Source organism: Myxocyprinus asiaticus, chromosome 4, assembly GCF_019703515.2.
Source record: "Myxocyprinus asiaticus isolate MX2 ecotype Aquarium Trade chromosome 4, UBuf_Myxa_2, whole genome shotgun sequence".
Taxonomy (NCBI): Eukaryota; Metazoa; Chordata; class Actinopteri; order Cypriniformes; family Catostomidae; genus Myxocyprinus; species Myxocyprinus asiaticus.
Genome location: NC_059347.1, coordinates 48,395,627 through 48,423,529, shown reverse-complemented (window position 1 = coordinate 48,423,529; position 27,903 = coordinate 48,395,627). Strand labels below are relative to the sequence as shown.

At 35.6% G+C, this 27,903-nt stretch overlaps 1 protein-coding gene across 1 annotated transcript; it reads right to left on the bottom strand.

Annotated features, from left to right (window-relative positions):
* Positions 1-89: 89 nt before the first annotated feature.
* On the bottom strand, positions 90-26,667 carry si:ch211-225b11.1 (uncharacterized protein LOC561694 homolog). Its single transcript, XM_051695853.1, has 13 exons — positions 26,035-26,667; positions 17,953-18,087; positions 10,114-10,324; positions 9,390-9,522; positions 8,964-9,098; positions 8,420-8,523; positions 6,945-7,069; positions 5,248-5,360; positions 3,009-3,149; positions 2,759-2,858; positions 2,484-2,584; positions 1,995-2,165; positions 90-1,905 (listed from the first exon to the last, which is right to left on the bottom strand). Exons 1-13 carry the CDS (start codon positions 26,297-26,299, stop codon positions 1,813-1,815), a joined length of 1,827 nt encoding a protein of 608 aa, XP_051551813.1. The 5' UTR covers positions 26,300-26,667; the 3' UTR covers positions 90-1,812.
* Positions 26,668-27,903: the final 1,236 nt, after the last annotated feature.

The following is a 27,903-nucleotide window of genomic DNA, read 5'->3' as shown; positions in this document are numbered from 1 at the left end:
CTTCGTGTGGTGAAACTGCAGTACTGCTCTTAATCATCTGGAAATGCACATTTTATCAGAATTGAAGTTGAAGACACAGACACAGGAGCTACATAAATCAGCAAATGACAAAACAATGGCTTTTATTTCAATGAGACCACTTATTGCTTAGAAAACTGCCTGTCACGACAAAAACATTTTAAATATAAAAAGGCTTTATCTCAACTTCATAGATAATCAGAAAATACACAACAGAAATGATTAAACAAGGCAAAGCTAAACTGTATGAATATAAATGATCGTACTATATTTTGTTCTTAGCAAACAACTAATGAAAATTATATTTAAATAAAAAAGTATTCATTCAAACAGATAACACACACAAAAAAGATAAAACATGACAATATGAATACAAAAATGACTCTATGGTCTTATAGCAAAATAACAAAAAGAACAGCAATGTTTTTTTTTAAGTCAGAAGGACAGACTTCAGCTCAACAGCTGTGATTGTATGACATAATAATAAAAAATAAAAAATAAATAGATACAAATAGGTTGTAATTGTTTGTGTGTTAAAACATGTAGTCTTGTTGAATAATTCCAAATTGTCCATTTTCAGTGATTTATCTGTAATCTGCTCTTTTGTAATTACGTCAGTATAACTTTTCTATTTCTAATTTAATACTACTATGCCAAAGAAATTCTAAATAAATATGTGCTTCTCTCATTTTGGTGTCAGCAAACATTTTGATATCAATTTTGGCTATTTCTTTCTGAAAAAAAAAAAAATAAAAAAAAATTGCATAATCTCAAATTAAAGACATATATTAAAGAAGCTGTTGTAAATGTAAACATTGATTTCAGTCAAATCTCTGCTTACTCTTAAGGCCATATACTTTACTTTCAACTTTTAACTTTTTCTCTAATTTTCCACAAAATTAGGAATGTTTGGCAAATGTAATGATGTTGTTGTTTTTGCCACTTAAACATTTGAATATGCTTTAATATGTGCCATAGTAACTGTCCAAGCTGCTAAGTAAGGGTAAAAGCGACAAAAGTAAAAATTGGTCAGTCCTAAAGGTGATTTTCAGTTAATTTACACTAGTATATGTCACCTTGGTCCTCTGTGAACACAAATAACGGTATCAGCGGCACTCAGAAAGCAGCTTTTCTGTATTTCTCTCTTTTCTATAATCTACTGAATCTGAATGTGCTACAGCCTGTGAGAATGCATATTGTTGTATCCACAAGGTGATGTTGACATTTGAGAAACATTCTTGTTCTGTGAAGGCGTTTTGTCGGTGCAGTGGCACCAAACATATTTTAAAATTATGTTTTTCAAATCAAGTAATTTTTCCCTAACAACATAAACATAATTTCTGTTTTTTGTTTTTTTAATTAAGTGTATCAAAAGATACATTATATGTAGACTTAAGTAGACTTAAGTCAACCACATCTTGCCATCTCTCTCTCTCTCTCTCATTACATTGTCAGATATATTTTAGATTAAAAAAAACATGCATTCAAGCTCTAAATCTGACATTAAAAAGTTCTCTTTTTTACATTATTAAGCTGTTTAACAGCCCTCTTAATTAAGAGATCAAATAATGAAACATGTATAATAAAAAATAAAAAACATTTGTATTTCCTTACAGTTAATGCCATGTTGTAATTCTGAGACCATTATGATAGTTTGCACTTTTCAGCATAAATCTCAAATACATTAAACAGAAAATAAATGCTTAATATGTCAAATATTTTTACAGTTAAAGCTGAGCTACTCTCTATCTCTAATGAGTAAACACATTTAAGAATACACACACTTGCAGGTGTCTAAGAAGTAGTAAACAATGCAATGGACTCCGCAGACGGTTTCTCAGAGACAGACTCCAGATCTACAGTCGGAGTTAAGGATATTTTCAACCTCTGCGACAGAAAGAGAGGCACTAGGTTACTTTTGGCATGGAGAACCAAGACATGTTTTTACATAATGTGAGTGAATGCATTGTACATACCTGCAGCAGAGATCCTTTAGTGGTCCAGAGCTCGTGTAGAGCCCCCAGTGGGATCCAGATGATGGAGACAAGAGAGATGAACCAGCCCATCACCTCTGCCCACAGCGGGTATGTGTACGACTTACCGTATCGAGCTGGAGTATACTGAAAAATACTGGAGATCAGAATACCCTGCAGAAAGAGAGAAGATGCTCCATTATAATGTACATTTCTCCTAAATTTCTCTTTGAAATGAATATGAATTTCCCATCAGAACCTTTCTGTTCTTATCAAATTAACATAATGTAAACAGATACTGTACATATCAGCGCTAGGAAGGTAGTCAGTAGAAATAGCCAGTAATCAGCTAATATTGGATACTGAGACACTTCTAAAAAAATGAAATTTGTATCACTGCTCCTTTTAGTTCATTATTCCCCAACACTGATAGAGTATAGGATCACTCAGTTAACCCTTTAGTGTGGTACGGTTTGCTGGTTTCCTGCTCACCAGTACAAGCATGGGTGACAGGAACTGCCAGCACACACGGAAGAACAAATTTGGTTTTTTTCCCAACATTTTCTCCACCATTACACTGAGTCGTTTTACTCCTGCATGAGAGAGAGAGAGAGAGAGAGAGAGAGAGAGAGAGAGATGGAGAAGAACAGAAAAGAAGTGAGATGGAAAAGCATGAATTATCATATCTAAACAGGATCAGCAATAAAGTGGCAACATGGCAGTAATCAATGATCTGCTGTGAAGAAAGAAGGAACTGTGATGTTTACCAAATATAACAGTTACAGCGAGCACCTCGAAGAAGGCCAGAAACATCAGCGATACCACTGCTGTGTAGTGATCCATCAGCTGAAACACATAGATCCCACCCTGTACTCACAAACAAACACAAAATGTATCATTAGTATTGAAATCACAATCACTTCTGTTTATTTTGGTCAAGTGTTCAAGCTATCCAAGTAAAATCTAAACCGCAAGAATACAACAGATGTTTATATAGTGAAACTAGAGCATGTTTACCCTGGTAATGTGAGGAATCCCCAGCAGAAAGCCAAAACTGCACACTGCCAGTACAATCAGCTCCTTCCTCTTAAAAACTCGCAAAGCTTTCTTGCCAAAACCATCCATGATGAATGTTACAGCCACTTCCACCATGGCAAACTGCACATATACATACAGTACATGTGAGCATGTAAACATACAAACTAAAGCACCAAAATACATGCTTATGCACAGTGTCCAAAATTAACAACCCCCCCACCCCCAAAAAAAATCTATGCTGATTGTTGCAGATAAAACATTTAAAAAAAAATTCCTCCAGGTCCTCTGTGGCTGGTGCTGGAGGATTCATTAGAGCGGCTTGGTTCTACCTAACAGCGGCCTCTAAAGGTGAAATAAATCCAATCATGCAGGGATTTGCTGTATCTAAATCTTTCATCATTGACAATATTCATCCATATTTTTATCCTCACGTCAATGCAATATTTGTTATTTTGATTAGATAATTAAGTGTTCTAAATTGAAGCGAGGTCATGCAAAGAAAAATGCGACTATAACATGCCCTGTCAGCAGATACATCTTGTCTCCAACTTTATATCTTGTAAAAACCTAATCAGGTGATATATAAAATAAACATATTATAAATACACACACACACAGGCACACTATATATATATATATATATATATATATATATATATATATATATATATAATGTTTATTTTTTTATTTCACCAGATTTCTATATTAACTACTTCACCAAATCTTCCTTTTTTCTGGTTATAACTGACCCATCGCTAAGCTCCGCCCCCCTTGGTTACCTTTGCTCGCTCTGACAAGCTCTGCAGAACTTCCCATTGGTATGAATGGGAGATTGCAGTGAATGGCGCATTTTTTGGCAAAATATTCTCATAAACAGAATGGATCATATTTTTACGTTGGCTGGTCTGAAGAGTGACATTGTAAAGCATATTTATCTGAAGGTTTTGAAAAAGAAACTGTGAAATTACACAGTAATTTTATTAAAAACTGTGGAGACTGTGAATCAGAATCAAGGCAAATGATTATTACAGTCACTTGAAAAGAGAAAAACGTCATTTAATAGCGATCACACATCTAATTAGCATAAGTGAACAGAGCTGTTTATAACGTCTCATAACACACTCATTTTGATGCTGTGAACTGTTTATTTACTATCGCTTTGACTTGAATCAATACATGAAAGAATGAACGTTCAGTTATTAGCTTTAATTTACCTTGGAGTAAATGCAGGTGTCGTTGCAGATGTTATATGTTCATTTGGGAATGAGGGCGGACAGTTTAATCCATAACACGCTCTTCTACAGATTTATTTAAAGATTATTTAAAAAAAAGAAAGAAAAACACTGTGGGTGTCCTCTCTGGGTAACTTGTGTCACTATTACAAATGACCCGGCAACAACGCGTTTGACATTTTCTTAATTATTTTGATCAAATCCTGCTTAAAAGTACTCAAACACACATTGCTTCCATAGGCTGTCATTGGAAAATAGCAAACGCGTGTCAGTTTAATGGCGGCAGGGCAACAGTTGCTAAAACAGGATTGGTCAGAAGCGCTTTTAAGGCGGGGCTTAGCGAAGGGTCAATTGGGATTTTAGTTAAACAATAAATATGAGATTTTATTTATTTATGATTTTTGTAGCCTCTTTGTCTGTGCTCATCATACTAAGGAAAAACTAAGACATTTTTTGTAACATTTTATCAATCGATTTTAAAAACTTTCTGCCGATTAATCGGTTAGGCCTATCTGCATTTTCCACCACCATATTAGTTATTATATCGGTGAAATCCACAATCAGTTGACCTCTAACTACATTACTGACTGTACACTTTCCACTGATGCAAAAGTTGTTTTGCATCACACACACAACAACAGTGACTTTACTTTAGTCAGCTGATTGCATTTCTTTGATTTGATTCGCTGCTGCCACTTATATCAGTTAAAAACAGTTAGAGTCAGACTTTCATTTTATTCCATCATTCTAAGGCACAAAAAGGAGCTTGTTTATCACAAGCAAAATCACAAAGAGTTTTATATAGCATCTGCTGCAATCTCCAAAACAGTTACTGACCAAATATCACTTTATTTATGGTCAAAGGCATTTGGTGCTTGGCGAGAGTTCATTTTGGACCCTATGTATGTGTGTGTGTGTGTGTGTGAGTGTGTGTGTGTGTGTGTGTGTGTGTGTATGTATTTTGGGTGGTTTGAAGCCTCCTCTACCTGACTGTCCAGTCCGAGGCAGAGCAGCATGATGAAAAATAGAGGAGCCCAAAGCTGAGAGATGGGCATAGTGGAGAAGACCTCAGGATAAACCACAAACACCAGACCGGGGCCTGCAGGAAAAACATGCATGACAGAAATCTCATTGATCAAGAGAAAGCTGACAACAGGTCACAAGAGTCTTTATTTACAAACAAGAGCTAAAAACTAAGAAAAAACTAAAAGTAATGAAATGAGTACTATTTGTCTATTTGCAAAGGTGCGAGAATTTTTCTCAGAACTAACTTCACATTTCTAACTATCTGAGCCATTTTTGCACTGACTTTTAACCAACTGGTCTCAAGGTGTTGAAGTCAGTTCCCGTCAAGTTCACACAGGTATCCTAACAGTGTAACCACAGGTGTAGTTCACCACATTAACTATGTTTGACATCCCCAAAGTGTTTAAGTATTTTTAGTCTTATTTTGAACCGTATGTTCAAACCAAGCAAACTTCTTTTCCTGAAATGCTTTGTCGGAAAAATGTGTTTGTGCTGTCCCTTCAAATTAAATGCTGCTATGACAAAATACATTTGTGTCCAAACACTTTCTGAGGATCTTTATGAAGGCTAGCTCAGTAACTCTGTTTCTAGATATTTTTTTATTTTGCCTCAACACAGTTCATCCAGGAAACAGCTTTTTCTAATGGGAACACAATGACATCTTTTATCATTTTTTTTTTTTTTTTTTGTAATCATACTGTTTTCCCCTGCCCACCTTGCTACATTTCACCCTGATTCAGATTCTTCCATGAATAATCCCCTTGATTCTCTTTCTTTGATATCATCTTATCCAACCTTCACCTCCCCTCATATTGATCTTTCCTCCACAGACAAGAATGAAAACTTTTCATTTATTCTCCAGCTTCATCTCAACACATGGGGCAGGAATTTTTCCCACTGCATTCTTATATCAATAGCTTGAAATGTTTTGACATTGACTCCATTCCCATTGCCAAAGTGCAGTCTTTTCTGTGCGTGTTATAAAGAGCTTTAAACAGTTTTTTCAAAGCTTGAAGGGGACGTAAGAAAAAACAGAACAGAGATCCATTGTGATCCTGGTCCTTAAAGGGATAGTTCACCAAAACAATGAAAATCCGGTCAACATTTGGCTGTACTCACTCGTGGCTTTAAGACATGATTTTATGTAAAGCTGCTTTGAAACAATATTTATTGAGAAAATCACTATATAAATAAACTTCAATATTCACTCACCCTCATGTTGCTCCAAACATTCTTTCATTAAAAACACAAAAGGAGATGTTAGGTAGAATGTTAGCCCCAGTCACCATTCACTTTCACTGTACCTTTTTTCCTTACAATGAAAGTAAATGATAAGTGAGGCAGCCGGCTAACATCCTGCCTAACATCTCCTTTTGCGTTTCACGGAAAAGAGTCATACAGGTTTGGAACAACATGATGATCATAGAATCATTTTTGGGTAAACTCTCTCTTTAAAACTCAGACAGAGCAACAAAGAAACAAAACCAAAAAAAAAAAAAAACAGATGATGAATTCAGACCTTGCCAGTCCAAGAGATTCAATCTATTTCCTTCTTTTCAACAAACATTGAGAACACACAAAGACACTTGGGAGGACAAGGTCCACAGCTGCAGAAACTGATAATACAGAGGGAAGAAAAGAAAAAGAAAAAACTTACCATCTGTTGCAATGTCATCCACAGGCAGGTTGTGAATGTGGGCCATGTACCCGATGGCAGAGAAAATGACAAAGCCAGCCAGGATACTGGTGGCTGAATTAGCCAGGGTGACGATAAATGTGTCCCTGTTAAACCAGAGGTGAATAATGATGTTGACACATGGAGTCTTTTTTAAGGACATATTTATTTTTCGACTATTGAAAAATAATAAACCAAAGAACTGAGTGTATATTGGGGGTGTCCATTGTGCGTGTATATGCATGTTTGCATAGTATGTATTCTAAGGTGCTAATGTGATACAAAAAAATCTTAAAGCTGCACTACGCAAAGTTTTTTGGTTAAAAACTCACAAATTGCCATTATTGATTGAGTACATTACCCCAATTCACTATGTTTGGTAAGCCTACACAAATGATTTGTATTTTGAGCTGTCAGGTCTGATTGGTGCAGAATCGCTGGCTTATGTCGTTCATCCTTGCGTCATTACATCACATCCGTAAACACTGGAAAGAAGTACCGGCTATCGCATGTTCCGGCTGGGGAGGCTACGCTGTTCAGTTCAGTCAAACTCACACAGTTCAGGACAGCATCGCTGCAGTCTGGATGGATTTATATCTGTTATACGTTTGGCGAAGTTGTTTACCTGCTATAATGCTTGGATAAGTTTTCTGGTAGGGTTGTTGAAGCTTATATTGCTTGTCATGCTTTTATGAATCAAACATTACTCACGTGCCAACCGATCGTGATGTATCTTCATTGTCTGGGGAAGTTACTGTGACATTTTTATTAATACATATGACTTCTGAGATTGCCTCCTTGTTATTGTTAAATTGCACATTTCTGCATATTATTTATGTTTAATAAAGTATATTTTATCCTCATCATTTTTGAATCCTCGTTTTATATTTTTAGTTTACAGTGCTATTGTGTGCATTACATTGACATACTATTGTAGTATTAAGGTTCACTTGCCTTATCAACTGAGGCTTAAAAATAATAAGGTCTGCCACTGAACTCCTATCGGCAATTTTACGAGTTTCACCTCTTAAATTGATACATGTAGTACAACGCAAACATTAATGGTAGATAAAACACTTGAATAATCATATTAAAATATACTGGGAACTGGTGGTGGTTGAGGACAGTCCCCTGTTCTGTACGTAAAAGTGTAGTGTCAGAAAAGCGCTATAAGTGTGAAATTCATTCATTCAAAATATGTAAATAAGAGTGTTGTTTATCTTCATCAAAGCAAGTAATATTTCCGTTTTAAATGTTTAATCATAAAACATAATATCAACATGAAAATAGCACATTATGACTCCAGCTCTGAATATCTCCCGCTAGAAGAGCAGTGCCGAAACACCACTGACGTTAAGTGTTCTTCTGCAAATTGCTTGCAATTTTAAGTTTCAACCACAGATGTCGCTAGACAGCACAAAGTTCAGTAGTGCAGCTTTAATTGTAATTTCCCTCACCTGAGAATGTTGTTGTTGTACTTATTGTAACTGGCCATAGATATCATAGAACCAAAGGAGATTCCAATGGAGTTAAAGATTTGAGCAGCAGCATTGACCCAAACCTGAAATGTCAGATTTACAGTGTTCATCTCAAACAAACATACGCAAGCACAGCATTTTGTTTGTATCCTTTGACCATATTTTTATCACATACAGACATACATCTAAGGCATTACCTTTTACATCAACATTCCGAAACACTTGATTTATTGTGTATTTTTACATGAAGCATTGTTGTTTTTCATAGATCAGCTAGTGCTAAGGTTCTAGTTTGACCAAGCACCAATTAAACGTGAAAAAAACACCACAATTTCAGCAACAATGTTGTTTTTCCAGTGCAGTCTGCAACTAAATGACAGTACCACAATTTTACAGCAGTGTCTGGTAATGATATGGTATGGTTGTGTTTAAGCTGTAATAAATCCTTAACTTGCGGTTACTTGTATAACTTGTCTAATGAGTCTAAAATAGTCTAAACTAAAACAACAACAGATTATCTCACCTGGACTTCCAAGAGCTTGCTCCAGTTTGGCATGAGGAAGAAGAGGATGCCATCTTTAGCTCCAGGCAGCTGGACATTATTGATCAGCAATGCAAACAGTATGAAATAAGGGAACGTAGCAGTGAAGTACACAACCTAAGGACAGAGTTAATAGGAATATATATGAGTGAGAATTCAATGAGGTTTATTAACCGGAACAAATACAGTATATATTTAACACAAAAAGTGTGTTAAATATGGTTACTATTACATTTAACATACTCAACCATTTTAAATAGACAAATAAACAAATGATCATTTATATTTTGTTATAAAATGTCTAACTAGCTATAATTTGTACTGTAATACCGCTATGGTGTTCCATACTAAAGGCTAGTCTAAACACATTTCATCTATACAGTGGGGGTGTGGCCTCTAAACTCAGACCTTTCCGGTAGATTTGACTCCTTTAAAGATGCAGAAATAAACAATGGCCCAGGCCAGCACCAGAAGGCCAAACAGCTCCCAACGAATCCCTCCAGCGTGCTCAATCCCCGTTGTCATGTCTAGTACCTTATGACTGAAAAAGACACAATGATGTTCTGATTTCACAAAGCATGATCACATTTGGTCCTGATGATGAAAATAATCAATCTCATTCTGTATTACAGTAATTGTGTAACTCTCGCTCTCAGTTTGAGGGTTCATGGAACATAAAACAGAAAGCGCTAGATGAATAATGACTTTACAACTCTGAAATGTTTCCGCATGGATAAATAGTTCACAAGCATTTTCAAAGGTTAACTTCATTTTCAAAATTTTCGAAAGAAAAGGTGAATTGTGCTTGCCAGTGCAAACTTGCGGCCACATGGTTAGGAAGCGGTGAGTGGTTTTTAGCATTCTCCTATGAGGTTGCTAGGTTGTTATGGATTGTTGCTAGGTGGTTTCTTCATGGCCCAAGTTAAATGAGTCCACTCTTAAGTCTCTATGATACTTTGGTCTCTCAATAAATGTAGATCTATGGGATTTTTCACCCATTTTATTGTCCAGGTTAAAACTAATTCTGATTGCTTAAGAAAATAATGAAGCCACATGATTTGAGGTTCAAGTCGAACACTCTCACCAAATAGTATAACGAAAAGAGAGAAATAAGATTCAATCCACCACTCACTCGAAGAACTGTTGACTCGCTGATTGCAGATGTGTGGCATTACCCGGGAAACCAGTGGAACAGTTGTTAACTGCGTTCCATGTGTTGTTGCAGGATTGCCATGGCAATGAAGGGCTGAAGGAGTTAAACAGGTAGTAAAGGGCCCAGGTCATGAGCACATTGTAGTAGGTGCAGAGCACGTAAGAAATTACCACTGTGGCAAGTCCCACACCTGAGAACAGACAAAAGAAGAGTGAGAGACCAGGTGACGCCATTGTTTCCTGCCAGCTTCTCCAAGTCTCCAAGACTCATATTGGAACAGCACCTAGGGCTCTTCAGAGGCTCTGAAATGTTTAGTTTTTGTTTTGGAAAAAAAAAAAAAAAAAATGCTGACCTCCAGAAGTACATTTTAAGGTTAAGTTACAAGTTACACAAGAACAGACATAGCAAATCTCTGGGACAGACGTTTCCATTTGAATCTAAGTCAAGTCATATTGAGAAGGCATTATTTGAGAACATTTCTAAACAAAAGTGAAGAAAAAAACAAGCCTTTTCTGTTTCTCAGGATTCTATGGTTATCCTTCTTTTAATGAATATTTTGCTGGTTGTTGGACCAGGGCTTTACATTGCTACATACACCTAATGCTTGAGGTTCTGAGAAATTTAAATTGAAAGGTCAATTTTTTTCCCAGTAGTTTATGCTGGTGAATCAGGTAAGGCTGTAAAATCTATGCTAACGCTTGTATAAATAACATATTGTAGCCAATCTCAAATATTAAAGACTCCCAAGATTTAAGTTCAAAAGCTCTCTGGCATTAACATTATTAACGAGCTTCAAATGGATTTGCCCAGAGAAATTTTTGGTTGCTCAGAGGTTGCTCTTTCATAGCTCAGGAGACTTAATGAAGTTCTCAGTCATGTGTCATATAAGTTTCAACTTGGTCTCAGATGTTTCTCCTAAAATTCCTTATAGGAGAAAAAAAATGGACACAAATAAGACAGCTGTTGTCCTACAGTAAGAGTATGGAGCTATATAAATAATGAACGTGATTTGGTATTGGAACAATTTGATGAGAAATTGATTGAGTTCAATTTGAGATCTCTGACTCTTGATTGTTGACTTTGGTATCTCGGAAAATCCTACACAATCTGTAACATTGTTAAGGTCTCTTCTGAAACTCTAGAGAGTTTACATGTGAGATTAATGGGAGGAGAAAAATCTGAGATATTAAGGAGGTCTTATTTGTAATTATTCGGACTTTCCGAGGGTTGTTCCCTGACGTTTGCTAACATGCGATTCTGATTTTTGGAATTATATCCTTGGATACTAAATGTCCCAATGGATCAAATAGCCTAAATCTTCCCACTTAAAATCTCATGATTCAAATTGCTTTTATTTCCTTAATATTACACATCGGCACTTCTATATTTCTGCAATTTCAAGTTTTAAAAGCATTCCTCAGAAAACAAAAAACAGGACTCTAAGCAAATCACATAGCATGCTTTACTTTACAAAGGAGTTCAATAGTCAGGGGTAAACTTAATATAAATCCTTTGACATTCTGATATAACAAGAACTTTAGAAAAGAGTTGCTTACAGCAATCTAGATTTTTTTTACTTTCATTCTGTAATCAGGATTGAAAGTGATCTCATAGAAGCCTGGGGTGAAGCAGAATTTGAATTAGAGACTGAAAATGTTTAAGAATTAACTTTCTCATAAGAAACATTAAGCATGCTTCAACGACATGTTTAGTCACCAGGGTAGTTTAACTGCCATTAAAAATTCAGTATAAAGAAGGTTTTTCCAATGATTAACTCCATCTGCAGTTTTAATTCAGTTAAAAAATACATACTACAAGACAAAAGTTTAAACACACCATCTCAATCTTTATTATAAATATTTTCCAAATTTTAGAAAAAATATTCAAGCATCAAAATTATGAAATAACACAAATTGGAGTATGGGAATGATGTAGTGACCAATAAAATACTAAATGTATCAAAAATATCTTTTATAGTATTTTCTTAAAAGTAGCCACCCATTGCCTAGATTACAGCTCTTCACACTCTCTAACCAAATTCATGAGGTGCAACATGGAATGCTTTTTCAACAGTATTTTACAGAAACAGAACAAAACAATTGTATGCAATTTAGTTTAGTAAATAACTTAATATGTAGGAACAATTTATATTTGTCTACAAAACTCATTTCAAACACTCAAGTATATGCCTTTATATCAAAAGGTCTTTACGATCATCATGAGAAACATAAATTCAGAAATTCAGTCAAGTGTGTCCAAACTTTTGACTGGTTGTGTATAATTAAGCCAGCATATATATCGTCTACAAGTGTTTACTGTCTTCAGTGTCTTCAGTGACCCTGGACCTCATTCCACCCCCTGTACCTGATTTATTTTTTGGAGTTGTGCCTCAAGCCTCTTTAGAATTCTCCAAGCTATCTCTGATAGATCTATCTCTAAAAATGCCAAAATTTCAAAAATAAAAATAATAATAATAATTATAATGGTTTAAGTACCAAAAGTGTTTGAGACCCTAGGAATGTAAGAGTGTTGTTGTTTTGTTTAAGTGCTTATTACAAGATAAATTAGTACTATATTTATTCAAATAAATACAATCTCACTTTGATTTTCTGTGCAACAATGAATTATCAACATTGGTGAATTATCAGTATTTTATATGCATATACCCATACATATTATACATGCTTTTTCTAACTCAGGGTGGTGCTGATGTTTCAGTGATTGACTTGATTTACATTTGACATTGCTATTTGATGAAGAAACAACATAAAAGTAAACTACAGCAAGTACAACAAATGAACAGTATGATATGACTGTTGTCATTTGGGAGTACCATTGAAATTAAGTTGTGCATCTATTTAGACTCAATAAGTACCTGAGAAAATCAATATGTGAAACCTATGTGTAACTTATGTGTAGCTCAGTATGTTTTTGACAGTCAGTTACGTATTTCAGTGTAAAAGTAATGAATCTTGTTCTAGATTTATCCTGATTTGCAGCATTAAAATCAAAATATATTTCATTCTATTATTTTCTAATTGTCGTCTTGAAAATATTTTGAAAGTTTTACACTATCTGGGCATTTTGTAGATACATTTGTAATAGATTTAAGTGCTCTAAAGACCTGAATATGTTTGGGTAAATTCCCATGCATTTAAAAGTGTTAATCAACTTTGTATTAGTGGTCTATTTATGATTTATTTGTTGCACAAAACTGTTCCAACTGTTTTGAACCCAATACAAACATATCTGCTCAGTGTGACCCAGTTTTAGTACCTCGTCACCAAAATCAACTTGGCAGGAAGACAAGGCAAAAATCTTTATTTTGGCCTTGCCATGTTTGGATGCCTGCTTTAAGTCCTTGGATTAGCTATCATCACTTGATTTGTGCCCTTTTCCCACCATCTAAATAGAATGTTCATTAGTTGTTTCAGGCCTGAATAATAGGAATGTTGTTGTTGGCACGTTTTTGGTGCCTCTATGATCACCTAGATTCCCCCGCAGCATGCAGGTTTCCTGAACTAAAGCCTAAATGAGTCCATTGCCTCAACTATACAGACCACTGTGGGCTTATTGGTTTAAAGCTGGATGTTCTATTATAAATTCTATGTAAAATCCATAATGGTGAAATCAACTACAAGTATATTTTTGTAACTTTAGTACATTAGAACCTTATGTGTATTTTGCCAAATGCTACAGTTCTGCAAGTGTAAGATTAATAATTATCATACAAAAGTGATCTTAAAATCAATGTTAAAGTTATTTAAAATTCTGTATTCATTTCTATTCATTTATATTAAACGGTAGGAACAAGATTGTTTTAAAACATGTTTCATCCTAAAAATATCATTACATTCTTTTTCAGAGGTCAAAAATGTCCTTAAAACCATGTTATTGTTATTCTTTTGGGCATAAGCATTGCATTATGGGTTCATAACAGCTCTTTGGCTTTAACTAGATCAGCAACAGTGGATATGCAACTGCAGAATAAACTCTGGTTTATTAGTATTATTGGAATTGCTAGTGTTTGAACAGCCAGGAAGGAATAAAACCACAAGACCTCTGGATGAATTAATAATTGCACTCAGATAGTCTGTTGCATTTAATAAAAATGTATGCAAATGTTTTGTTTGCTTGACAAACAGTCCAAGGCATTATAAATCCGAAAGCAACATTCCAATGATAGTTTTTTGCTCTTTCATTTCAAATCCAGTCTTTAAACAAGATAGAGAAAGAGCAAATTGTGATTTTGATTTCATCAGTTTTCTTGACAGTATAAGAACTTGCAATATTTTTCCTAAGTACCACTGACAGCAGCCATTTTCACCTTGGGGTACACTGTTAATTCATTCAACCCATGTCACCATAACCTCTCTTTTTAAGACAGAACTCAGTAGAAGCCGATTATCCCAGAGACAGAAAACTATGGCGATAATTGTGTCAATTATAGATTCTGTGAGGTTATTTTCCCTTCATTATGAAACAATATGACACTTAATTTTGATCATAGCAAATTGCACCTCATTAGAAAAAAGCCCCCTGTTAGATAAACAAGTCACTGAAAAGCCCATTACTTACTTTTGTTGAGGGATCGTCAGAAATATCACAAAGAACGTGACATAAGCATACAGTACATTTCAATTAAAAGAATATACAGAAAGAACTACCTGCTTTAGTCCCTCTGATAGCAAGGAGCCGTAATCGGCTGAAATGAGCGTTATATCAAGGGACGGACCCAAAAGATTTGACCGGGTAGACTATCTCTGTCTTTGAGGAGATAAAACAAAAACTATGGAGAGAAGTCTTTAGTTAGCAGGTGAAAGAGTATGTCAAATAAAAAAGGAAAGAAAACCCTATGAGAAACTGATGACCGTTGATGGCTGAACTCCTTGGAGGTGACATTTGCTTTGGTCACAAAATGTGTATATCTTTTGGTTGCCCTATGACAAAGTTTTTAACACATAAAAGGTGCTAGTCTATCTGTAATGTACAATTGTATATTTATTTACCCTGAAAAACAATATAGTTTGGATAAAAAAAAAAATTATAGAAATTATTCTTTGTTCAGTCATTAGATTCTACATGGCGCAAACTGATAGGTATTTTGAACATTCTGTTAGCCAATTAACTTTCGTATTCTCTCTCTGTCTAACATTTAAATTGCCTCAGTTGTTTGCAGGTAAGCCGGGTTCACTGCAGCGTGCTCTAAGAATTTTCTCTCTGAAATCCTCCTCCTCTCCAGCACCACTTGTCTAAGTCTGCTTCAAGGGGATTTTATGTATAAGTGTGCAGCAACATGTCCTTCATGCTCAATGCAGCATGTCTTGTGTGTCTAATTGTGCAGCAGCAGCATGTCTTATATGCTCAAATAGAATGCCAATGTTAATTCTAGCAGAAGCAAGTCTTCATACTTTATCTGCAGCAGCAGCGTATGGAGATCTAGTCTGCCAAGACACAACCTACCAACTTTTCATATTCACTATAACACCTCAAATTTATTCAGAAGGTTGTCATGACTGAATTACATTTTTGACACAGCCTCATCATCAAATGTAACTGTTGCTAAGTTTAAATATGGCTTGTAAATAAAGTGCTGAATTTATTTCAGTACTTTAAGCTGCATGAAAATAAATCATGTCCTTTTTAAAAAACAAAACAAAACTCTGATTTACCGATTAATCTGAGCTGATAGTTACATTTTTTAACTGTTGGCTATCGGAAAAATTCAACACAGGCAGATAGTTTCCAATGGTTACTTTTGGTTTCATTTCTCTGTGGCCGTCGCTGGGGGGGGGGGGTTCTACAGTCTGAACTCCGGGGTTCTACAGTATAATGGCGCCCTCTAGAGGTTAAATAAAAACAATCACAGACTCTGCGTGGAGTTTGTTGTACAACATGACTAGGCTATGCAGAGAGACAGACGCTTCAGAAGCAGATTTAACACATCAACAGGGAAAAGCCAAGGTATGTATACAATACACATTATTATTATTATCATGATGAGGGCACATTGATATATAATATATACAATGCCATTCTAAAATTACATTTAAAAAGACAAAACTTGAGTTTCATTAACTTCAGATGGCAAAAGATTTGAATAAGGTACCAGTGTGGGAGAAATTTTTTGAAGTATCGCCATGGGAAGCGATACTTACTAAAGTTCAGCGCTATTTTACACTGAGTGGAAAGTTTCCAGTCATATTATAGATTTTAAAAACTATCGGCCGATTAATCGACTGTTAGCCTATTTCCTCACCTTAGTTATTGGCATCTGCAAATCCCACATTCGGTCGACCTCTACTATATACTACATAATTCCACATTTTTGTAATGAAATTGTCTTAAGGAGCTTCAAAGTGTCAAAAAACGGCTTAGATTTAAGAATAGTTTTTCTGTATTATAAGTAACAATGCTTCATCACTTAAAACTGAAAGGGGGGCCTGAGTAGCTTAGCGAGTATTGATGCTGACTACCACCCCTGGAGTCGCGAGTTCGAATTCAGGGCATGTTGAGTGACTCCAGCCAGGTCTCCTAAGCAACCAAATTGGCCCGGTTGCTAGGGAGGGTAGAGTCACATGGGTAACCTCCTCGTGGTCACGATTAGAGGTCTCAATGGGGCGTGTGGTAAGTTGTGCATGGATCGCGGAGAGTAGCATGAGCCTCCACATGAGGAGTCTCCGTGGTGTCATGCACAGCGAGCCACGTGATAAGATGCACGGATTGACTATCTCAGAAGCGGGGTAACTGAGACTTGTCCTCCGTCACCCAGATTGAGGTGAGTAACCGTGCCACCACGAGGACCTACTAAGTAGTGGGAATTGGGCATTCCAAATTGGAAGAAAAAGGGGATAAAATTATAAAAAATATAAATAAAAAAACTGAACGGGGTTCTAGAAGGCATCTTGTTGTTTCTGCACACTAAATGATTCAAATTTCCTGAAATGTGAGAGTTTAAAATGGCTGATTAAAGGTTGATTCGGGCACAGAACACTGATTGGTGATCTGGTTGAACACAAGAGATTAGCCATCACCAGATCATCAGGGATCAAGTGACATAGTGACCATACATTTTAAAGGGAGAAAAGTAAAACAAAATTAAAGATGAGAAGGTGAGCTTTGTACTCAGTATCCATGTTTGAACTACTAAGTACATGCAAAGATGAGTTGCTTCACTTAAAATGATTTGGATCTTGAAAACATAGCCCAGCAAAATGGTTATAATGCAGTGTGATGCCATACAATTGAATACTATTGTGCAATATAAAAAATACCAATTACTTACAGAATTTGTATAAAGTAGTTTGGTTATTCCTTTAGAACCCTGTTCAATTCCTATATTTGCAATATGGCAAACTACAGCAGTTTACAGGATGGCAACCATGCACCTTTGTTAACAGATTAAGAAAACCACCAAAAACGAATGAGGTACACAACAACTGACTAAGCAAATAAAGTGATTTGTGCACCTTATCACTTTGTTTGCTTTTCAGTTGTAGTGTACTTTGTTTGTTGTGTACCTCAGGCAAAGCCATCCAGAGTTTATACAAGGAATATTTTTCATTACTGTGACTTTTCATTACTAAAACATTTTCCTTTAATTGTTTTGATGCCAAATTACCACTGAATAGGCTTGAACATTGTTCATGTATTTATTTATTTAGCAAATGCTATTATCCAAAGCGGCTTACAAATTAGAATAATACAAGCAGATTAATCATACATACAAGTAAAGTTACTACTATTTTGCTGGACTGTGTTTGGATGGTATAATTAAACAGTGGAGATGAAGGTGATTAGGGCAAACGGACCACTCACCTTTGAAGAGGGGACATATTTTAGCTAGAGCGTGGACTGGCCCCAGTCGAGTGTACTGCCCAATGGTGAACTCCATGAAGAGAAGGGGGATGCCACAGAGTAACAACATGATAAAGTAGGGAATCAAGAAAGCACCTGAAACATAAGAAAGAGTGGAAAACAAAACATTAATTACATGATTAGATATTCTCTAAGTAAAATTGCCATTGTTTCCCAAATGACCTGACAAAAACATAATATAATTTGTAATACAGACATTTTGTTTCGCTTTAATGGTCACAAACATCTTTATAAATTTGAAAGGGATCCATCAATGGGATGTTAACACAGTCAAACTGTCATATAATACCATTGTCCAGCCCTTAATTTGACCTTTTGCTGAGTCACTGTGAGAGTGCAGAAACATTTTCTTGCAACCTCTGTTAATGCAAATTTTCAATGAGAAGAGGAAATGTCTTTCAAGAGGGCGAGATGATTTATTCACATGCTCTGGATGTTAAAAAAAAAAGGCTTTGCCAAAACTCTTTGGACATTTTGAAGATTTAGACATTTCAGAATGTCCAGGACATTCAAAATAATTTAGAAGATAAAGAAGCAAGAATCTGAGGTCCTGAATAGTGCTTCTGTCTATGAAAGTACAGGTGCAAAAGGCAAATATTACACCTGGACAACACAGACATGAACTGAATGAACTTGAATAAAAATGTATGGTGCTTTTCCAACCAGAAACAACAAGACACATGATTATCTGCTGTGAATTTGTGACAATGTCTTGTTAAATATGTTTGTTCTTCTAAATCTCACAGATCTCTTCATACAGACTGGTGGACTTCGTCACCAATGGGGCAGTGTGTGCTGCTGTGCTATCTCAAAGTTCTTATTCATTTCAAATAATTTTTGCACACCTGACCTGCACATCTTTTCTAGGATTTTAGCATAAATACTGTAGGTATAAATACATATAGGTATGGCATTGTGCCAACCCAATAACGAAATTTTATGGTCAATAAATATTTGAGGACACAGTGACCCATATATTCTGACCTACTTGTGCATTTAAGTCTATGATTAACAAAGAGAAAAACTGTCAAAAGGGCAACACCAACAACCAGGCAGAATTACAGCATTGCAAAGATGAAAAACATCTGGCAGTAGAAACAATAGGCACATCCAAATGGCAAAAGAATCTCCTGTTACATACCCTTAGTTACACAGCTACAACACATTTAGCTTAAAATAAGTTATTTAAAAGCATTTCTCTGGCATAAAGACATATTTATTAGATGTAATTTGTTGTGTCTAAAAATTTTGCACAATGTAAGACAATTGTAATTTTACAACTTTGCTTGGGATTCAACAAAGTAGCTAAAATGTTTTCAAAAGCAGCTGAAGGTAGTTCTAGTAGAATATATATACGCTAAAAACATTACCAACAAATGTATTACTAATTATGCCAGAATGTCAACTTGCATCATATGCAGCACCAGCACTGACATAAGGTATTATTTATGAATCTTTCATATATATTGCTGTGCTGCATATATTACTGAAACTTGGTTTTGTGACTCTGCAATGTGTTTGGTCGCACCTTTCTTTTGGTCAGACCATTGGATTAAACCCTGTGAAACACATAACCCTACACATTTGATTACTGTAATACACTCAGCACATGGCAGCTTATAAAATACACATTCCTTCATTATGTTTCTGTTCTGGTGATTGCTTTTTAAAGCCATTATAGAAGACTATAACTTTAAGAAAGCTTGTTCTCACCTGAACTTTATCAACCCTTTGTAACATAACCTGGAGGATCATGTTACCTGGGTGTTAACGACCATGAAAAACAAAGTAAATAATTCCCTTTAAAAATTTAAATGTGAGGTTGGAATTCAAACATTCTCAGTTTTCCTATCAATTCAAACCTATGACTTGAAATAGCTGAACCGTCCATATTATCAAGTTCCATTTTTCTTAATTTCAGGCTGCTCATGCTATATAATCATATCATGAAATTTCACTAAGGAACAGAGGCACACAGAAAGACCAAAACAGCCCTATCTTAGAAACAACTCTGTCATAAACATTCACACTATCCTCTAATAATCGAAGAGGAACATTAGATTTGCGACATTTGCAGCCATAACAATGATAGGCCATCAACCTTGAAAAAAATCCTTGAGTTCGATTTATGTATGCTGTGGTGTGGTTGACCATAATTTATTAGTGTTTTGCATTCAAAGTGTAACTGACAGCGATAACGTCATTGTAACACTTGCATACAGTCTTGGGATTGGTCTTTATTTTATTCATTTGCATAGTGTATTGTGATTAGTCTTGTCTTCCTTAATTCAAGGCCAACTGAAAACAAGGCAGATGCTCAGTTTCAAGACAACTGCACTAATGCAGCATTTAATCACTAATCCTAAAACCTACAACTTTAAATTAACACTATTATTTTGTTGCTTCAAAAGCACTGGAATTTCCTTCAGGAAATGCAAATCTAGTTTAGATTTAACCATTTAAGATCTATTTCAAAGTAGGAGTGGTATAACCCAGAGGCAAAAAAACAGGGTTGGTGACCCAAAGGTTTGAAAAACCCTTGAAAAAAAATAGTTATGTAAATAAAACTATGGAAACTTGGAATTAGCAAATCCAGTCATCAATATAAACAAATAAATAAACAAAGATTCAAAAAAGACTTTTAGATAATTTGAAGGAAAACCATAAATATGTATTATGATTTTACAGTGTTACCAATAACTATGGTCTTTTGGGCAGTAACTGTGGTTTCAATGGTACATTTTGCAAGTGGTAATGATAAGCTAACTAAACGAAACTAACTAAACTGACTACTGACTAACTTTCTAAATAAATGAATCACTAAAACTCTCTAAAAGACTCTTGAACTGTTTGAAGAAGAAACTATTAGTGTATAACGATTTTAAAATTGTAACATTAAAAGAGATAGTTCACCCAAAAATAAATATTCTCTCATCATTTTCGCACCCTCATGCCACCCCAGATGAGTATGATTTTATTTTTTTCTTCTGCTGAACACAAACAAAGATTTTTAGAAGAATATTTCAGCTCTGGAGGTCCTCACATTGCAAGTGAATGGGTGCCAAAATAATCCATAAGACTCCAGTGGTTGAATATATATCTTCAGAAGTGATATGATAGGTGTGGGTGATAAACAGGTCAATATTTAAGTCGTTTTTTACTATAAATTCTCCTCCCTGCCCAGTCAGTGGCGATATGCACAAAGAATGTGAATTGCAAAAACAAAAACAAAAGAAGAATGTGAAAGTGGAGATTGATAGTAAAAAAGGACTTACATATTGATCTATGTCTCACCCACACCTATCATTTCACTTCATAAGACATGGATTTAATAACTGGAGTCATATGGATAATTTTTAAGCTGTCTTTATGTAATTTTGGAGCTTCAAACTTTTGGTAGGCTACCCATTCACTCACATTGTGAGGACCTAGAGATGAGACATTCTTTAAAAAATCTTTGCTTGTGTTCAGCTGAAGAAAGAAAGTCATACACATCTGGGATGCCATGAGGGTGAGTGAATGAGAGAACTTTGATTTTTGGGTGAACTATCCCTTTAACACTATTCTTTTGTTGCTTCAGAAGCACTGGAATTTCCTTCAGAAAAAGCAAATCTAGTTTAGATTTAAGCATTTAAGATCCATTTCAAAGACTTTTAAGGAGTGGTGTAACCCAGAGGCTAAAAAACAGGGTTGGTGACCCAAAGGTTGTAAAAACCCTTGAACAAGACATCTAATAATAGGTTGTTCCAGAGGGACTGCTCCTGCTGTAAGTCACATTCAATAAAAGCGTCAAATTAACAAATTAATCCAGTTTTTTCCACTAGTTTTCTTCAAGAAACAAATATAAAAACAGGTACGTAAATAAATCTATGAAAACTTGGTATTGCAAACCACAGTCACTGAAATAAGCAAAGTCTCAAAAAGCCTTTTAGACTGTTTAAAGAAGAGTCATAATTTATTATGGTAAATTTTGTAGGGGTAATAACAAGCACTAACTAACCAACTAAATAAAATCACTGAAAGATTCTAAAAGCCTCTTGGACTGTTTGAAGTAGAAACCATTAGTGTATAATGATTTTAAAATCATAACATTAACTATGGTCTTTGGGGTGAAATCTATATTACCATAGTAGATTTTATAAGTAGTAAATAAGCACTAAATAAATTGATAGAAAGATTTTGAGAGATTCTTGGACTGTTTAAAGGAGAACTCATATTAATGTATTATGATTTTACAATAACTATGGCCTATGGGTCAGAAACTATGGTAACCATGGTACATTTTGTAAGGGATAGTAATAAGCACTAACTAACTAAAATAAAATGACAAATATTGTAAAAGCCTCTTGGACTGTTTGAAGAAGAAACCATTAATGTATTACAGTATGAGTTACATTGGTAACAATAACTATGGTCTTTTGGGCGGAAAGTATTGAGGTGAATTTCGCAAGAGATAGTAATAACCACAAAGTAAACAAACAAACACATATACCCATACAGGCTACACATTGATCTGGTTTCTCATTATATATATTGTAATGTTTGAAGGAAGTATGAAAGCAGGATAAATCAAAGTACAAAAACAAGGTAAACACTGGAACAAGGCAAAACTAGGAACTAAAAAAAAATCCATGATAGGAACCGGTACATGAAATGGAGAAAACACAACAACTGACAAAGACTGAACAGAAATCAAGGCATTATATACACAAGGACTAATGAGGGAATGGAACACAGGTGAGAACAATTGGGAACAGCTGACAGAGATGAGGGTAGTGCATTTTGGGAAGTGTAGTCCAGGAAAAACAGAAGACAGGGGATAAACACAAGGCCACACAACAGTGAATCATGACATATATATATATATATATATATATATATTATTATTATTATTATTTTTTTTTTTTTTTTTAAATTGATGACTTGGACCAAATAATAAAGTAAAGCAGCCAATAAGTGACCAACATAGATGGGAACTCCTTCAATACTGTTTAAAAAGCATCCCAGGGTGATACCTCAAGAAGTTGGTTGAGAAAATGTCAAGAGTACATTTCTGCAAATTCTAGGCAAAGGGTGACTACTTTGAAGATGCTAAAATATAACACAGTTTTGATTTATTTGGATTTTGTTTAGTCACAACATAATTCCCATAATTCCATTTATGTTATTCCATAGTTTTGATGACTTTACTATTATTCTAAAATGTGAAGAAAAACATTATAATAAAGAATGAGTGTTTCAAAACGTTTGACCGGTAGTGTGTGTATATATATGTATATATATATATGTATATGTATATGTATATATGTATATATATGTGTATATATATATATATATATATATATATATATATATATATATATATATATATATATATATATACAGTGGTGTGAAAAAGTGTTTGCCCCCTTCCTGATTTCTTATTTTTTTGCATGTTTGTCACACTTAAATGTTTCAGATCATCAAACAAGTTTAAATATTAGTCAAAGATAACACAAGTAAACACAAAATTCAGTTTTTAAATGAAGGTTGTTATTATTAAGGGAAAACAAAATCCAAACCTACATGGCCCTGTGTGAAAAAGTGTTTGCCCCACCTGTTAAAACATAACTTAACTGTGGTTTATCACACCTGAGTTCAATTTCTCTAGCCACACCCAGGCCTGATTACTGCCACACCTGTTCTCAATCAAGAAATCACTTAAATAGGACCTGCCTGACAAAATGAAGTAGACCAAAAGATCTTCAAAAGCTAGACATCATGCCGAGATCCAAAGAAATTCAGGAACAAATGAGAAAGAAAGTAATTGAGATCTATCAGTCTGGAAAAGGTTATAAAGCCATTTCTAAAGCTTTGGGACTCCAGAGAACCACAGTGAGAGCCATTATCCACAAATGGCGAAAACATGGAACAGTGGTGAACCTTCCCCCAAAATTACCCCAAGAGCGCAGCGATGACTCATCCAAGAGGTCACAAAAGACCCCACAACAACATCCAAAGAACCGCAGGCCTCACTTGCCTCAGTTAAGGTCAGTGTTCATGACTCCACCATAAGAAAGAGACTGGGCAAAAATGGCCTGCATGGCAGAGTTCCAAGACGAAAACCACTGCTGAGCAAAAAGAACATTAAGGCTCGTCTCATTTTTGCCAGAAAACATCTTGATGATCCCCAAGACTTTTGGGAAAATACTCTGTGGACTGACGAGACAAAAGTTGAACTTTTTGGAAGGTGTGTGTCCCATTACATCTGGCGTAAAAGTAACACCGCATTTCAGAAAAAGAACATCATACCAACAGTAAAATATGGTGGTGGTAGTGTGATGGTCTGGGGCTGTTTTGCTGCTTCAGGACCTGGAAGACTTGCTGTGATAAATGGAACCATGAATTCTGCTATCTACCAAAAAATCCTGAAGGAGATCTGTGGCCATCTGTTCGTGACCTCAAGCTGAAGCGAACTTGGGTTCTGCAACAGAACAATGATCCAAAACACACCAGCAAGTCCACCTCTGAATGGCTGAAGAAAAACAAAATGAAGACTTTGGAGTGGCCTAGTCAAAGTCCTGACCTGAATCCTATTGAGATGCTGTGGCATGACCTTAAAAAGGCAGTTCATGCTCAAAAACCCTCCAATGTGGCTGAATTACAACAATTCTGCAAAGATGAGTGGGCCAAAATTCAACCACAGCGCTGTAAAAGACTCATTGCAAGTTAGCGCAAAGGCTTGATTGCAGTTGTTGCTGCTAAGGGTGGCCCAACCAGTTATTAGGTTTAGGGGGCAATCACTTTTTCACACAGGGCCATGTAGGTTTGGATTTTGTTTTCCCTTAATAATAACAACCTTCATTTAAAAACTGCACTTTGTGTTTACTTGTGTTATCTTTGACTAATATTTAAACTTGTTTGATGATCTGAAACATTTAAGTGTGACAAACATGCAAAAAAATAAGAAATCAGGAAGGGGGCAAACACTTTTTCACACCACTGTATATGTATATGCAGGGTTGGGGAGTAACAGAATACATGTAAAGGGATTACATATGTAAAATATTAATAACTGTATTCACCTACAGTTACAATTTAAATAATTGGTATTTAGAATACAGTTACATTCAAAAAGTGTTTTGTTTACTGAAGAGATTACTTTACGTTTTATTGTAATTTGTTTAATTTAATATTTAGTCCTTTCAGATGGAAAACAATTATACATATAAATGATGCGATCCAAAGTGCATTTGAACAGCAGTGAAACACTTTCTTATGATGTGTTACATTCATACGAGCAGACAGAGAAGTAAGTTTGAAGTAAGTTTGGAGCAGAAGAAATAAAAATAAACCTTGTGTAAATCGTCATCTTTACACTAAGCTAAAATGCTATTTCTAACTATTTTACATGCACATGTTACCAGGCACGATCATATTTTTTATCAAGAAAATTCATGTTGGATCATAATTTCTTTTTTTCTAGTAAGACCTTTGATATTAGGGCAAAAATCGTATTCTTGATAATCATTTTTGTATTGTTTTCCTGTAAAAATATCTAAAAATCCTTAAAACAAGATCAGTTTGATTGATCTTGTTTTAGAAACAAAACTCCATAAGATATTTAGGTTTTTCTGAGAATGTATTTTTAACATGTGTATTTTGTCTTACTGTACTGGCAGAGTTTTTATAGTCAAAACAAGTGAAAAAATATACCAGTGCTGAAGAAGTAATTGACCTTGAATAATCTAACGGAATATGTTACAAATTACATTTTACAGCATGTATTCTGTAATCTGTAGTGGAATACATTTCAAAAGTAATCCTCCCAACCCTGTGTATATATATATATGACAGAAAGAGTCCAAAAATCCTTCCTCTGTTTGAATGAGAAACCACATTAATGTATTATGATTGTACAGTGGTAAACAATGTCCAGGTCTTTTGGGCGGAAATTTACCCTGGTTAATTATGTAAGGGTAGTAATAAGCACTATGGCAACCAAGTAATTCATGAGAGAAAAGCAGCAGTCTCGTCCCTCACCTCCTCCGCTCCTGTAACACAGGTACGGAAAGCGCCACACGTTTCCCAGACCGACCGCATAACCGATGGAGGCGAGCACAAACTCCAGGCGCCGACCCCACGTCTCTCTCGGTTCCGCCGTCTGATGATCAACCTTCGCCAGCTGCATGGCTTCAGCGTTGCCGGGTGTCAGCTGGTCAAGCTCTGCCTCCTCTTTTCCCTCTCCAACGTGCAATGCAAAATTACTAGATGTGCTCGGGGTTCTGTTCTCGGCTCCAACTCCCATTATTACAAATGTTTAAAACGCAAGTAAAGCGTTATAGTCGCTGGGTTTCGTAAACAAGAAACGGGTCGCTATTTCACACGAAATAAGACAAATATTGCCATAAATTCAAACTGAGACGAAGAATTAAATGGGAAATTAAATTGGGAAAACTTGCTAAACGAATGAAAGCTTGATTGTACAACTGTCTGGCGCTTGAAAGAATTTGCCGGTATATTATTATGTGTAACTCAGCCTCACTCGCTATAACCTTCCCGTTTTATACTGTAGCCTATTTAAAAAGAAAGTGTAGCATAAGTTAAATTCCACCATTACAAAACAACGAGACACCGCATCGTATATAACTGACACGAACACATAACACACAGATGGTTGATCTAGCCGCTTATATAGTGCAGTTACACAATTTTAAAGCCAGTCCCCTTTAAACTATAGTTTCCTGCGTTACATAGATGAATGTCACCATGCTGACCTTCAGGTCCGCCTCTTTAAGTGACGTCAGAAGGCTGTGAAAGCGCGTCGAGCTCAGTGCAAGGTGGTTCTCTGCTTTTAATGCTCACGTGCTAATAAAAACCATACACCACGCGCACGCGCGTTTGCTTTTGTTACGAAATGAAATATTATACTGATTATGTACGAGGTTTTATTTGTGATAACCTTTGCTTGAAGCCGCGAGGGCATCTCTGACTACATTTGATTCCCGTTTCGAGGATAAACTGATGGGCCATATTTTAGATATGGCCAGTTGATGAGTATTTAACCTAAATTTTTTAATTTATTTATTTATTTTAATATGATTACGCTCAACCTAATCGTAAAGGTTCCTTATAATCCAAACGTATACGAAGACAATTGTCGACTCAGCATGAGTTTGCAGAATGAGAGAAAGGGCGGTGTTAGTGAGCAGATGGGCTAATGGGGAAACGGGCAGGTTCTTTTAGTAGTAAAACAACTCAGAACGAAATTTGTTTATTTATTTCCATGCCATTTATTCATTAAGTGCAATAGTATTTGCAGTATTGGGCTTGAAATATGTTTACCTTCTTTTTCCAGTCTAACACGTACGCGACACAGATCTTACCACAAAACCACACACACGCTTTTGGACCTAATAATTATCATTATTCAGTTCGGCGGTATCCAGAGCCGGAGTGGCAATCGGGAAGATCGGGAGAATTCCCGCTGGGCCGGTCAAAAATTGGGTCCGCATGTTGATTGACAAACTTTCATAATATGTCGCATAACAATTGCCAACAGTCCGTAACATCCGGTATTTAAAGGATCAGGACTGCGTTTCGTATTATAGCGGACGCAGTCTGTATTTTATCATCTCACACCCAAACAAATAAGAGAGTATCCTGTGAGAGACGAAACTGATGTGCTTCACTTTACAGCGCGGGAAGGATCACGGAAGATCCACCGAGAACAGATAGGCTACTATAGCTGAATGGATGAACGTGCCTCAGGTACAAGATCATCACAAGTTTAATACTGACTGCAGTCTCACAATCTCAATCAATTAATCTCTGAAATCCTCTTCCTTAGCAGTGCAGAATGATAATAGCAATATTATTTTTTGTCACAAAATAACAGAATACTTAAAGTAA